The 14923-nt window shown below is 48.4% G+C and overlaps 2 protein-coding genes across 6 annotated transcripts in view; both read right to left on the reverse strand.

Moving 5' to 3' along the window:
- Positions 1–11062, reverse strand: part of LOC309358665 (complexin-3-like) — a 123954-nt gene extending 112892 nt beyond the window's left edge. Inside the window, exon 1 of the mRNA XM_081892042.1 lies at positions 10913–11062. The gene's annotated coding sequence lies outside the window, so the exon portion shown is untranslated. The remainder of the gene's footprint in view (positions 1–10912) is intronic.
- LOC309358591 (uncharacterized protein) overlaps positions 1–14923 on the reverse strand; it is an 18681-nt gene continuing 3758 nt past the window's right edge. For 2 of the 5 annotated variants that reach the window (XM_081891922.1, XM_081891921.1), the window contains 5 exons: positions 12183–12518; positions 9376–9684; positions 8746–8871; positions 6233–6279; positions 1–1081 (listed from right to left, as the gene is read on the reverse strand). In XM_081891922.1, coding sequence (XP_081748048.1) covers positions 1037–1081; positions 6233–6279; positions 8746–8871; positions 9376–9684; positions 12183–12518 — 863 coding nt within the window. In that variant the 3' untranslated portion in view covers positions 1–1036. The remainder of the gene's footprint in view (positions 1082–6232; positions 6280–8745; positions 8872–9375; positions 9685–12182; positions 12519–14923) is intronic. The other 3 variants (XM_081891924.1, XM_081891925.1, XM_081891923.1) reach the window with 3 other exon arrangements.

Consider the following 14923-nt stretch of genomic DNA (forward strand, 5'->3'; position numbering starts at 1 on the left):
TGGGGTGCACATTTTTATTTATTATTTATTATTACTTTGTTAAAATAATAATAATAAAAGAAAAGAAATCCAGAGTTAGGACAAAGACGAGGGTTGGAAGGAGACGAGTTTTGAGCATTGCAGTTGGCTGTGGCGTGTTCTGAGGGTGAAAGCTTTCAGTCTGTAAAAAGCAGCAAGCTGAGCAGAGGGACAGAGGGACAGGGCTGATTTCTGCTGGCATCCAAAACAGTGTTCATGGGAGAAGGAAGGCCTTCTTGGGGTGCTATTGCTGTAAACTCCTCCATCGTGGGCTCAGGTTGTACGTATATATGTGTCAATAAACCATATAGCATAAAGACAACACAGTCTCTGCTGTGCCTCATTTCCAAAGGAAACACAAACCCTGGGCAAGCGGAATTTCGCACCCCTTGGAGATTGGGGCACCGCGTAACAATTCATTTCCACAACAGCTGTGAGAAGGAGGTCACTGTTTCCTCCAACTTGAAGGGAACAGGGGAACAGGGACCTTTTGTTGACGTCACTTGCTGGCTCTAGAAGCTGAGCTGGTGTTTCTTGTTAGTTTCTGTTTGCCACAAGCTTAGAGTCACAGGACTCTGTTTACATTCCAGACACCTTCCAGGCTGCTGGAAGTCTCACGGGAGACGGGATGTGACGTTAGTGGTTTCCTGTTCCTTTGTTCTTTTGTTGTTTCGGTTGCTCTCTGCTTTCACAGAGAGAGTATGTCTTTTCTGTCTGCGTAGCGAGAAATAAAACCCTTTGCAATGTAGCCATAAATCTCATCACTTCCACATGCTGCTGGAAACTCTGCTGTATGGGAGAACGTGCCTTGGAGTCTCATCAAAGGCTCAGGTCGTTAATTATTTGTTGGGAGGGCGATTCCGGAAGATGAGCTTTATCAGCTTGGCCGAGCGGAGATCCCGACATTTCTATCCTCCCAGCCTCGCAGATCAGAATCCAAAAAGCTGCTGCAGCATGTTAGAGTCTTTTGATCCCAGACCCCAGCCACTTCTGATACTCGCTGACTCTTGTTCTTTTCTTAGGTCCTTGAAGCAAGATTTAGCTGGGCATAGCAAGTGCCTTCCTGTTTCGTAAAGAGTGGAGAAACTGTTATTTGGAGCTCAAAGGCTCTCTGCACGGCCCTCAGAAATCTCATCAGGCCACGCCTCCTCCCCTCTGGCCACACCCCCTTTCCCAAGGCCAATCCCCTCACTGACAATGTCTCGTATCCGTTTGGGCCCATTTCCCCAAATATACCAGCCTCTACTGCTTTTGGGCAACATTTTGAGGGTCACATGCTTGTAGTGGGCGGGCCAGAGGCCAAAGTGGGTGGAGCAACAAATGCAAATTTTATTTTTGTTTATTTTCTACACACACATACCCCTCTCTATTCTCTATTCAGACATTGGACTCAGCTAGATTGGTAAAGAAAAAAAGAGTTTTACAGTGGTACCTCGCAAGACGAATGCCTCGTAAGACGAAAAACTCGCAAGACGAAAGAGTTTTTCGTTTTTTGAGTTGCTTCGCAAGACGTATTTCCCTATGGGCTTGCTTCGCAAGACGAAAATGTCTTGCAAGTTTGATTTTCAATGCATTCCTATGGGAATCCGTGCTTCACAAGACGAAAAATTCGCAAGATGAAAAAACTCGCAGAACGAATTAATTTCGTCTTGCGAGGTACCACTGTATATGCGTTGTATATGCATTATAACCAGTGTGACACCAGATGGCACTGTGGAGTTCCGTTTTTTTGCCAATGTGATTTCTCATATCAAGTTTACAATGCGTTCTCCTCAAATGCTTCCTTGATCTGTCTATATACAGCCATGTCTGGGTTCAATGACACATTTCAGCTAGGCAAAAACGCTCAAGGAGGATTCAAAGCAGGACTAGGGAGGGGTAAGACTCTGAGAAGAGTACTGGGGGCCAGGTGCAGAGGTCTGGGGGGCTGCATCTGGACCTCAGGTATGAGGCTCCTGATCTCTGGAACATCATCACCTCTGTTCACAAGCAAGTTAAACTAGGCTGAAATGTCAAAAAATGTAAATTCTCCTTTCCTTTCCTTTCCCTGCCCGGCCTCCTCCTTAGCCCAGTTGCACTTGCTCCAGTTCATGTCCAGGTGCAATTCAAAGCACCACCTGTTGGGGGCGCTATAGCATTGATAGGGGCTGGCCTGGATGACCTTGTGAGGCCCCTAAAATGTATATCATGTGATGGTTCAGAATTTATCTGGTTAAATTCCCCTGGTGTGTGTCACCTGCTAACGTCAGCTTACAGCTGGGCGGAGACAGAAGCTGGGCGGGACAATCCCTGTACTTTCACTTCCCTCTGTGTATCTGTGAGGGAGACATGGCTGAAAGAAGCCCTGGACTTTGTTTGCTGTAATGTTTTAATAAAGAGCTGTAAATAGACGGAGCTGTCTATGTGTGCTTACAAGAAGCAAGACTGCTTTACACGCTGTGTTCAACTCTGCTAAGCCGTGACCTGAAGGGAGCAACAGTGGCGCAGCTGTGAAGAAGTGTGCCGGACCCGTTATAAACCGCTGTAGGTGATTGATGCGGATCGTAAAGCTGTCTGACGTTGCGGCTCTATCGATAAGGCAAGATCGATATCTCCGAACAGGTTATGGAGTGTCAGAAAACGCTCGTAAAGCAGTCGGTGTGAGCTCCAGGAACGCTTTGAAGTCAGCGTGGGTGCCGGAGAGCAGATGATTCATTGCCTGCTTCCGAGAGACAGTGAGAGCTTCTGATACACAAAGAGCTAAAAAGCAGCTAAAAGCTGGGAGCTGAGACGCAGCTGAAATATCGTTTCTCCACGGAAGGGAAGGCCGGAGGAAGCTGGTACGGAGTAAGTACAGCTTGGGGCACCTTGGGAGAACGGGAGAAGATGGCGCAGTTCCAGAAGCATGGTTTTGAGCTTAAGCTACCATGTGAAAAGCTGACGCGCGAAGGCTGGTGGACGTGGAGTCTCCACGTAGAACTGTTGTTGGTCGGAGAAAGCCTTTGGGAGGCAGTCCAGCCACTACAGAAAGCGGCTGGAGCAGCAACAGAGCTGAGCGAAGCTGAGAAGTGTGTGCTAGTATTTCTGGCAGAGAATGTAAGTGATGCGCTGAAGCCTATTGTCCTAGATGCTGAGAGGCCTGAGGTTGCTTGGCTGGCACTCCGTGAGGCTTGTGAAGCGGGAGTGGGAAGCAAGGGCCAAGATGTGGCTGCATCAGAAGGGGAGAGGCAAGATGGCGCTGGGCACATTCTTGAGAGTCAACACACAGCTGAGGGAAGCTGTGGGCCCCCAGAGGGGGCAGAAGGGACTATTGCTGGCAGCTGTACTAGTGCTGCACCGTGCTTGTGTGAGGCATCAGCGAAAGGCCAGAGCCCTGGAGAGGCTGAAGGATGCCCAGAAAGCCCAATGGGGGCTGAGACAGTGTTGGGGAGCTGTTGCAATGCTTCTACACGTCTGTGTGATGGACTGAGTCCTGGAGAGGCTGAACTGGCAGGCCCTGTTCCCGATGTCTTAGCCTCTAGGAGCGCTAGTGAGCAGATCGGGGGGGCGAAGAGTTCCAAAGGCAAGTTTAAAGAGCTTTCGCTTTGTGCTGAAGCAGAGAGGAGCTTCAGGGGGGGCCACGCTGGTGGGAGGAGCCGTTCCAGAAGGAGGAAGGCCAGGCCAGCTGGGAGGAGCCCCGGGCAGTGTTTTTCCACTGGAGTTCGACGTCGGCGTGGCAGTTGCCCCCACCGGAGCAGAGAGCCGATGCAGGATGTTTTCAAGGACTTTTCCCATGGGAATCAGGCAGGTTTCCATAGCAACAGGCCTGGGAAGACAGGCAGGCGTGGAACTGAGCCAGGTGGTCGTGGTAAACAACAGGAAGAGTCTTATCAAGTTTCTGCGAATATGGCAGTGTTTGAAGACGGCGGAGTGGAAAATTTCCAGCTCAGCCTTGTAATTGACTCTGCAGCTAACCGCAACATGGTTCCAGAGACCCCTGCAGTCGAGAGGTGGAATTGCACAGCAGTTCCGAAAGGACAAACTATTAAGTTCGCGAATGGACAGAAAACTAGAGTTCACAAATGTGCTAATGTCTATCTTTCTGTCTTACAGGAGACGGTGGATTTTTGTATTGTTCCAGAGATTCAGCACTGTTTGCTATCTGTGCCTTATTTGTTAAGTAAGGGGTTCAAAGTTTGTTTTGAAAATGATGTCTGCACAATCTCCAGAGAGGGGAGGTTACTGGCCAAAGTGCGGAAGGGACAGAATGATCTTTTCATTCTTAAAACGTCTCTTGGAGGTGAGGGGATGGTTGAGAAAGCACAAGCGTTGCGTGCTACAGTTCCCAACCAACGTGCTACAATTCCCGCTCATCATGTTACATGTGCATGCGTATGGCATCAGAGAACAATTCATGGGTCGGTAGAGGACTTGCAGACTCTGCCCGAGGTTGCCACGGGGTGTAGGATTCAAAATTGTGGAAGTGCCATTGATTGTGACACTTGCAAGCAGGCAAAGGTGAGAGGGTGCAGTTACCCAAAGGTGGAACGTGTGGCCACTAAACCTTTTGAGTTGGTACACATAGATTTGGCCGGTCCTGTCAAGGAACCAAGTCTAGGGGGGGCCAGGTTTCTCCTAACTTTTTTGGATAATTTCTCGCAGAGTTCCTGGGCTCACGGTCTCAAATCCAGGGAGGATGCAGCACAGCTGATCAAGAGCTGGATTGAGGGGGTGGAACAGAGGTTCTCCACCAGGGTTCAAGAGATCATCAGTGACAGAAATGCTGAGTACACTGGTTCTGCGTTGCAGAAGTTCTTGCAGAAGAGAGGGATACGCCACACAGTTAATTCACCCCAGCAAGGGGGGGGGCAGAGCTGAGGAGTGGAGCTCTGGTTAGGGCTGCACAGGTGATGCTGAAAGAAGCCAGGTTGCCTCCTGAGTTTTGGGTGGAGGCTACTAGGGCTGTGTCATTCACCTGGAATCGTGTCTACAACTCACTGGTAGGTGACACACCGTTTTCTCTGTTAAATGGCCGCAAACCCCAGGTTCACTTTCTGCGGACTTTTGGGACTCCTGCGCTTGTCGCTTTGCCTAAGGCTTTGCAAGGGCCAGATGGAGCCAAAGTCCAGAAAATGATCTTCTGTGGGTATGAGCCAGATGCCCGTGCATGGCGTTTTGCTTACCCGTCAGGTGATCAGAGTAAGGTGCTGATCAGTAAACACGCTGAGTTCTTAGAGGAGGGGGTAAAGTCAAAGACTCCTGTCAGGCGTGATGTTCTCTCAGATTGTCTCTCTGACCCAGAAGACAGTTCTGATGAGGCAGAGGAAGAAGGGGCTGAGGCTGCTGATGACGACCAGGTCACTGACCAGGGTCAGGAGCAGGATAGGGCATCTCCACAAGCTGTTAAGAGACAGCCCAAGAGTGCGCCTAGTTCTCCTGTGAGTGTAATGGAGAGGATTCGAAGACGCTTTAAGTCAGAGGGTGAGTTCCATGATGCAGAGAATAAACCTGCTGATCAAAGTGAGTCAGGGAGAACACCTGAGTTTGTGCCTAGGAGGTCCAGTCGCACAACGAAAGGTATCCCACCAGAGAGGTATCAGGCCACAGGTGCGTGGGTAAGTTTCGCACAGTGCGATTCTGAGAGTTGTGAGGTGGTTCCACAAATGCCAAACAGGTTTGCCAAGAGAGGGCACAAGGCATTGGGGAAGGAATTGATCTCACAAGGTGTTACTGAAGATGTTGCACAGGTATCACGCAGGGACACAAGGGGGGGTGTGATGGTTCAGAATTTATCTGGTTAAATTCCCCTGGTGTGTGTCACCTGCTAACGTCAGCTTACAGCTGGGCGGAGACAGAAGCTGGGCGGGACAATCCCTGTACTTTCACTTCCCTCTGTGTATCTGTGAGGGAGACATGGCTGAAAGAAGCCCTGGACTTTGTTTGCTGTAATGTTTTAATAAAGAGCTGTAAATAGACGGAGCTGTCTATGTGTGCTTACAAGAAGCAAGACTGCTTTACACGCTGTGTTCAACTCTGCTAAGCCGTGACCTGAAGGGAGCAACAGTGGCGCAGCTGTGAAGAAGTGTGCCGGACCCGTTATAAACCGCTGTAGGTGATTGATGCGGATCGTAAAGCTGTCTGACGTTGCGGCTCTATCGATAAGGCAAGATCGATATCTCCGAACATATCACATATGAAAGCACCCTTGAAATCTGGAGACGTCCCCCCTTCGCCATCTCCAAAGAAAGAGTCATACCTTTATTACCTCTGAAGATGGAGGTTCAGAGTCCTGGTATTGGGATCCTTGGGGAATAAAAGAAAAGGAGACAATTAGGAATAAATAAAAAGGATAGAGGGGCCATTCTTCTTCAGCTGCTGCTGTGAGGGCCAATATTTTTGCCAACTGCAAAAGGGACAGAGAAGAAGCTCCGTTAAGTTCAAACCTACCTAATTTGGATTTCCCAAAACAGTGCTCACGCCCCCGCCAAGGATCTGGACCTCCCAGGAGGAACTCAGGAAAAGTCCAGAATAACAATTGAGAATGCATCATGGGAGACCTGTCTGGGGCAGCTTCCTGTTCTTACAGATCCTAACAGATCCCACTGAGAATCTCACCAACAGAAAATGTGCTCAGTCCATTTCTGGTTCCTTGCTGCTTTTCCCTGGAACATAATCCCTGCCTGAAAAATCGGGTGCGAAAACACTCAAGTCCAGGGAACCTTGGGTACGGGGCCAAAATGGCCTCTCTGCCTGGCTTTTGGGCTCTCCTCCTAGCCACGCCCTCTCTCCTTAGGCCACACCCCTTACCAGCTTGCTTCGCAACCTCATTAAGTGCGCTTGCCTATCTGGAATTTGTAATTTGAACTCTGATCATGCCTAGATGGAGGGTGGTGGGGTGTAAGTTTGTGTAAAAACTGATCTACTACGCAAAGGGGGGGGGGAATTAACATACTTTTCCATGTATAAGACTATGGGTTTTTTTTACTCTAAAATAATGTTCAAAATTGGGGCTCGCCCTATACACGGATAGTGCAGAGGGGATTTTTTCCCTCAAATTGGAGTCCCCCAAAATAGGGGCGTCTTATACACGGAAAAATATGCTGCAGTGGTACCTCAGGTTACATACGCTTCAGGTTACATATGCTTCAGGTTACAGACTCCGTTAACCCAGAAATAGTGCTTCAGGTTAAGAACTTTGCTTCAGGATGAGAACAGAAATCGTGCCCCATTAGCTAAAGTGGTGCTTCAGGTTAAGAACAGTTTAGAACGGACCTCCGGAATGAATTAAGTACTTAACCCGAGGTACCACTATACATTCATTGCTCGGCCACTTTTGCCACTGGCCCTCCCACTGCTTGCAAGTGTCCCCTGGAATATTGCCCAGCAGGAAAAATGTGGCACTCAGGCTGAAAAAGCCCCGCTGATTCGAGTGTTGGTCTATGACCTGGGAGAGCAGGGTCCGAATTCCCATTCAGCCGTGAAGCTCACTGGTTGTGACCCTGGGCCAGTCACCGTCTCTTAGCCTAACCTACCTCACAGGGTTGTTGTGAGAATGCAGGAAGAGGAACTGTGATGGCCTGGGAATCCGATTCAGAGGCTGAACCGGAGGAATCCCAGCCTGCACAGGAGTCCCCGCCTCCAGGGCCGGCTGAACTGGGGCAGGGACTTGATTCTGAAGCGCCTGCACCAGTGCCGGATCCTCAGGAGCAGGCACCAGGTGATTCCACTCTGGCTCCAGAGGTGGTTGAGGACTCAGTGCCTACAGGTGAGTCTCCCCCTGGGCCCAGTAACCCTTCAGCCTCTCCTGAGCTGCAGAGGCTCAGGGCAGAGAGGCGGAGGGAACTGGTTTCTCCCAGGAGGAGTGCTCGCCTTAAGGCCAGGAGAGGCGGGTCTCCTGGGGGCCAGGACTGCCCCTGGCCTCAGAGAAGATAAAGGCCAGTCAGCTCGGTCCCAGGTTGCGGGAGCAACGTCGTTGTTGAGTACCTGTTTCTGCTCGGACCCAGACCTGACCCTCCAGTGTTCCTGTCCCCGCCCGGCTTCCGGCTTCGGACCTCGCCCCGCTCCTTGTGAACTGTTTCCAGGCTAGTGACCCGGGACCGGACTTTGACTACGCCAACGGTAACCTTCCCCCCGGGGCCAGCACAGGAACAGAGTCATGAGCACCGCCTTCAGCTCATTGGAAGAGATGGTCTATCAATGTAATACCGTATTTTTCACCCTATAGGACGCACTTTTTCCCCTCCAAAAATGAAGGGGAAATGTGTGTGCGTCCTATGGGGCGAATGCAGGCTTTCACTGAAGCCTGGAGAGCGAGATGGGTCGGTGCACACCGACCCCTCTCGCTCTCCAGGCTTCAGGAAGCTCTCCGCAAGCCTTGGGAGCCCGCAGGAGTTCCCGCCGGTCTCCCAAGGTTTCCGGAAAGCTGCCTGCATCCCAAAGCCCGGGGTGCGCTGAGTAGCGTGCTCCGGGCTTCGGGCAGATATCCGCAAGCCTGGGGAGACCGGTGCGACTTCCCACCGGTCTCCCATGGCTTGCGGATAGCAGCCTGTTCTGGGGGCTGGGGTCGGGGGAAGCTCGGGCTTCCCCCAAAACTAGGTGCGCCTTATGGGGCAAAAAATACGGTAAATTAAATAAACAACAAAATAAAAATAAACGTGGCCCTTGAACTTAAAAAAAAGGGGTTCCTAAGTAATGCCTGACTTTAAGAGAGCCTGATATAAAATTTAAACACTTGTTGTTGATTTCTTAGGACATGGCTGCTGATATTACCTAGCCTGGAGCAGCTGCATCGAATCCGAAGGAAGCTTAAGAGAAGCATCAGCAGTGTCAGAACAGCCAGGACAGACAAGGACACTGAGAAGCTGAGACATTTGTTGTCTACGACTGCAGAGAGAGCTGTAAAAGGGAAAGGGAGAGGGAGGGAGGGAACAGGCAGACATTACTTAGCAACTGCTGTCACTGACACAGAGCAGAAGAACCCCATCATTTATATTTTGCTTCATTGTGTTACTGGAGGAGGGGTGGGTTTTGCATTTCCTGAACTGAAGAAGCAAAGCTATTCTGCAAAATCCGTACTTTCCTGAATTTTGCAACGCGGTTCCCCAGCCGAAAAATACGCACGTTGGAGAAAAGTGTGCATACCAAGCATATATATGTGGAAACAGTGTCTAAGAAGGCAATACATGCAAGGAAATGGCTTGCCCAAAATGTCCATACGTACTAGAGAAAAGCATGCACGAGAAGAATATGTTTGTGGGAATATCTCAAGGAAATGCAGCACATTATTTGAGGGAATTGCTTCCCCCAAAATGTGCATAAAATGTGCATAACCAACACATGAAGATGACCAGCCAATTTTGCCAACAAGGGCAGAGGGTGATGTGACGCACCACCACTCACCCGCAGGGAATTTGGCGTTCATCCTGACAGCGGTGCCTGAGGAGTTGAACCTGACCTCACACGTGAAATTCGCGGCACTTGCGTTCAAATCCAGGGGGACGTGAAGGACACTGACGAATGTCCAAGAACTGCGGTTGCTTCTCATCAGCAGCGTCTCTTGCCGGAGATGTCCAGGAACGTCCCAGGACACTTGGACGAAGCTGGAAGCGCCGTGGACCAAGCAAGCCATTTCGTTGCTCTGCAAGATTCGAGATGCTTCATGCGGAGCGGGCTGCAAAAGTGTCACCCAGGTGCTCTGGGTGTAGCTATCTGTGTGTGTTGTAGCGAACAAAGCCGAGAGTTCAGGAAACGGCAGCAACAAAAACAATAATAACAACAATAAATTTTACTTATACCCCGCCCTCCCCAGCCAAGACTGGGCTCAGGGCGGCTAACACCAAATATAAAAACAATTGATTGAAATACAGCTTTAAAAACAAGATTGAAATACAACACTCATCTCAGTGGAAACTCAAATCAAAAACTTTTGGGGGGATGAAAACGTTAAGTCTTCACCAAGGCCAACTATTGAGACTGGTCCCACATGGGCCAGAAAAAAGCCAGGGAAGTCCCCAAATAGGAGTTTCAACACAGAAAGAGAAAGGAAAAAAGAAAGAAAGAGGGGGAGGGAATCAAATTGATTCCAAGCCAAAGGCCAGGCAGAACAACTCTGTCTTACAGGCCCTGTAGAAAGAAATCAGATCCTGCAGGGCCCTGGTCTCATGAGGCAGAGCGTTCCACCAGGCTGGAGCCAGTGTTGAAAAGGCCCTGGCTCTGGTTGAGGCTAGTCTAACTTCCTTAGGGCCCGGGACCACTAGGGTGTTGCTATTTATGGACCTTGAGGCTCTCTGTGGGGCATACTGGGAGAGGCGGTCCCATAGGTACGAGGGTTGTAGGCTGTGAAGGGCTTTAAAGGTCAAAACCAGCACCTTAAATCTGACCCTGTACTCCACCGGGAGCCAGTGCAGCTGGAAAAGCACTGGGTGAATATGCTCCCATGGCAGAGACCCCGTGAGGATCTACATTTTGTAGAGGATTTCTACAATCAAAAAAGTGTGGACTGTACAAAAAGAGAGTGCGTAGGGCTGCTCCCCTTGCTTGCTGTGCTCTTCAACCTGGTGCCATGCACCAAGAGGCAGCTTCGCCTGCTGAACAGCAGCCTGAAGGTGGAGAAGGCGGAGTGACTCCACCCTGCAGCTGATCAACCTTCAAGGACACAGAGAAGGCACCGATGAAAACCAGCCGGCTTCAGTCTTCTTAAGCAGAGCTTCCAGCAGCAGTCAGATGCTGGAAACAATGCCTGCAGTTCCTGGCTCAATCTTGCTGCTTCCTGTTCATCTTGATCCTTGACCCCATGGCAATCGGATTCCCTGAGCCCTGGACTATCTGGGCATGCCGTTTGCCTGACCCTAAGGCTGGACCTGACTTCGAATGCTGAGTCTGCCTCCAGGCGAACACACCTCAGAGACTCTTCTGGTTGTCTGGCCTTCTTCTCCACTGAGCTCTGCACGTAGAATCATAGAATCATAGAGTTGGAAGAGACCACAAGGGCCATCGAGTCCAACCCCCTGCCAAGCAGGAAACACCATCAGAGCACTCCTGACATATGGTTGTCAAGCCTCTGCTTAAAGACCTCCAAAGAAGGAGACTCCACCACACTCCTTGGCCCCAAGTTCCACGTGGTTGCTCAGCAATGAGACTAAGAAACCTGCCCATTTTCCAACTGCCCTTCTCCCACACCTAACAACTCCCTCTTTTTTTACACCTTACCACCCCCTTACAGCTTGCCCTAAGCTCCTCGTCACACAGATTTCTCAACCCCTCTTGAAGGAAGTAGGAAGTGCTTGAGAGAGCAGCTTGGTAATGTGCTGTGTGAACCACCTTTCCCCTCCATTAAACAGTTCACCCGGGTTGCCTGCCACCCCACACTGCTTCTTCACTCACTTGCTGTACATGTCACTGCTGTTGGTGTGGCCACCTATTGGTGGCCATGCCAACTGCAGCATGATGCTAACCTTATATTTTTTATGTATACAGTGGTATCTCTGGATGCGAACGGGATCCGTTCCGGAGCCCCATTCACATCCTGAAGTGAACGCAACCCGCGTCTGTGCGTCTGCCTGTGCGCGGGTTGCGATTCGCCATTTCCATGCATGTGCGTGACATCATTTTGAGCGTCTGCGCATGCCCGAGCGGCGAAACCCAGAGGTAACGCGCTCTGTGCACAAAAATGTATAGATATGAGGCAATAATGTACAAAAACTAACTTCCTTGGGCGAAGTTAAATGCAAAAATATGTGTGTTAGGAGAAAAAGACACTAAGATGCTGATGAATCCACATTGGGACTTGCAGTCGAACCTTGGAAGTTGAATGGAATCTGTTCTGAAAGTCTGTCCAACTTCCAAAACGTTTGGAAACCAAAGAGCGGCGGCTTCTGATTGGCTGCAGGAAGCTCCCGCAGCCAATCGGAAGCTCCATTGGTCGTTTGGCTTCCAAAAATAGTTCGCAAACCGAAACTGTCACTTCCGGGTTTGTGGCACTCGGGAGCCAAAACGTTCAACTTGCAAGGCGTTCGGAATCCAAGGTACGACCGTATTTCCAATAAAAACAAATTACAAACAAGGCAGCTGAACTTAAAACAGATTGGTAGGTTCAGCCACTGTTAGTAAGGAGACAGTATAGGCTTTGAACTGAGAAGGAGGACCGTGGTGGTAGAAGAGACTTAATACCCCTCAAACTCCAAAGCTCAGTCTTTTTGCTTTCTTACCTCCAACAACCAGCGAGGAGCCATTGCTGAAAGTCAAGGTGGGATTTCTCTTGGCGCACATATACAGGCCAGTATCTTCCTTTTGGGCCTTGGTGATAGCCAAGACCAGATTTTTTCCTTTTGCCTCGCAAGCAAACCTGCCTCCATCTTCCTTCTCTGAGCATTTCTTAATGAAAAGGGGTGTGCCATCCTCTCTGCTTTTAAACCAGCTGAAGGACAAGCCTTTGTCTTCCACACTTTCTGTAGAAAAGCACTCAAGTTGGGCTGGGCTCCCGGTATCTACAAAATGGAACGGCTCCGTCTGATACAATAAGAGTAACTGGACTGGTAATACTGCTGAGAGAGGGGAGAAATGATGAAAGAAGGAACGTTGCAGTTGGGTCTTGTTTCCTTTCACACAAAGGGAGATTCCCTATTGAACAAAAAGCAATCCTAAGTATAGAAAGCTGGTAGGCTTTTTGGGAGGTGGGGAGAGAGAGGTCATTGTCTTCTTGTGCTGTATAAGTGATAAAGGGGAGTCACACCAGTAGTTTAAGTTTATCGGCTATCTTTTCTAGTAGGGTGGTTTCTCATAAATAATAATAATAATAATAATAATAATAATAATAATAATAATAATGTATTATTTATAGCCCGCCCATCTGGCTGGGTTTCCCCAGCCACTCTGGGTGGCTTCCAACAGAATATTAAAATACAATAGTCTATTAAACATGTTATGTACTGAGTTGAATAGGATCCAAAATACAGCAGTCTGATTGGTCCTAGAACATTAGGATTCAGAATGCAGCAGTCTGATTGGTCCTAGAACAATGCAGCAGTATGATTGGTCTGCAGGAGCCACCCAATCCAGCTTCAGGTGGAAGTGAATCCACAACCTGATTGGCCTACAGGAGAATCCAATCACATGTAGCCCATTGTGTAAATAATGTATATAAAGCAGATATTGTGGGGGAACCTCCATTCCTCCTCACCACTTTGAGCTGGATAAAGAGCATTAAATCCACTCTCGACTCCGAGTATTTTTCAAAACATTAAAAGCTTCCCTAAGCAGGGCTGCCTTTAGATGTCTTCTAAAAGTCTGGTAGTTGTTTTTCTCTTTGACATCTGGTGGCAGGGCATTCCACAGGGCGCTGCTACTACTGAGAAGGCCCTCTGCCTGGTTCCCTTTAACTTGGCTTCTCACAGCGAGGGAACCACTAGAAGGCCGTCGGCGCTGGACCTCAGTGTCCGGGCAGAACGATGGGGGAGGAGTTGCTCCTTCAGGTATACTGGACCGAGGCTGTTTAGGGCTTTAAAGGTCAGCACCAACACTTTGAATTGTGATGGGAAACGTACTGGGAGCCAGTGTAGGTCTTTCGGTACCAGTGGTCTATGTCTATTCTATCGGTCTTCCCAGTGTCTAGTTAAGATATTTAGCTGCACGCTCTTTCCCCCACAAAGTCTATGACAATAGTGTCTCATTCGATCTGTGAAAAAGGCTCTATGAATCAAAAGTGGACACGTTATATGTAATTTCCCGTTTATTTGTTTTGTAACCCAAAGAATTTTTTTTTTAAAATAAAACTATTTTTAAAAGGTATAGAAAGCTGGTTACCCCTATTCCAAACTCCATTCAGGAGGAATTTGACTTATAATACCTTTTTTGCTGGTGAAGTTCTGCCAGATTGTGGGGTCCTGAACAGCCACATCACTGGAAAACACCTTTTTGGGAGTCTTCAGCCAGAGTAAATTTAAGAATGTCGGCTGAACTGGGGTGAGGGACAATAGTATGTTTCTGATTTAGCCAGTGCTTTTTTCTTTTAAAAATGTTTAGGGCTACTCTCATTTTGACTCAAGAAAATCACCATTTTATAGTTCAAATCAGGAAACATAAATACAGTAAATGGACAAAAGTACAAAGATTCACAAAATGTTTAGGAGTATGTGTACCCCTGTGTACCCCCAGAAAAAAACAACAACACTGGAATCTGCTGAGGTGAAAAACTTACACCAGCTCAGTCAGGAAAGCGCAAGCTCCACCAAACCGAAATCCCAGTCGATCTTGGCTTTGGATTGTACTGTTAGGCAGAATCCGTCAACCTTGGATCCCCAGAGAACACTGAACTACAGATCTCATCATCCCCGGCCAGTTCAGCCAATGGTCAAGGATGATGGGAGTTATAGTCCAATGATACCTGGGGGTGCAAGGTTGAATAGGGCGGATCTAAATCCATTAGTTGTATTTATTTCAGAAATTTGTACCCCACCTGCTGTTGTTAATGTTTTCAGAATGCCCTTAAAAATAACCTAAAACCATTGAAAACCAGTTTTGTACATGTGTGTGTGTGTGTGTTTTTAAAAAAGCACCTGCTGGTTTTATCAATATTTTGATAATTTTATTATGCCTACTGTTTCAAAAGTCTATTTTCATTGCTTATTTTCATTGCTTAATTTATAATTTTATGCAAACTATATTGCTTTTAATTAAGCAGTACAGAATCTGATAAATAAATATTTTTTCAAGTACCTTAAGGTCCAAAGTTTTAAATAAGTTTTGTTTTTAAGCAGTTCTTCCGCATAGGCTATGACTGTAAGAAATCTATATGTCTTGTGGATTCTCAAGACCAACAGATTTATTTTGGCACAAGGGTTTGTGGACTACAGTTCATCAAATGCTTGAAGTGTTATACTCGGAGAGGGGGAGATGTGAAGAGAGAAATCTGAAGAGTGGGGTGAAAAGGAATTGAAATGGAAGAGTTAGT

This window comes from Podarcis melisellensis (assembly GCF_964234715.1).
Source record: "Podarcis melisellensis genome assembly, chromosome: 16".
Taxonomy (NCBI): Eukaryota; Metazoa; Chordata; class Lepidosauria; order Squamata; family Lacertidae; genus Podarcis; species Podarcis melisellensis.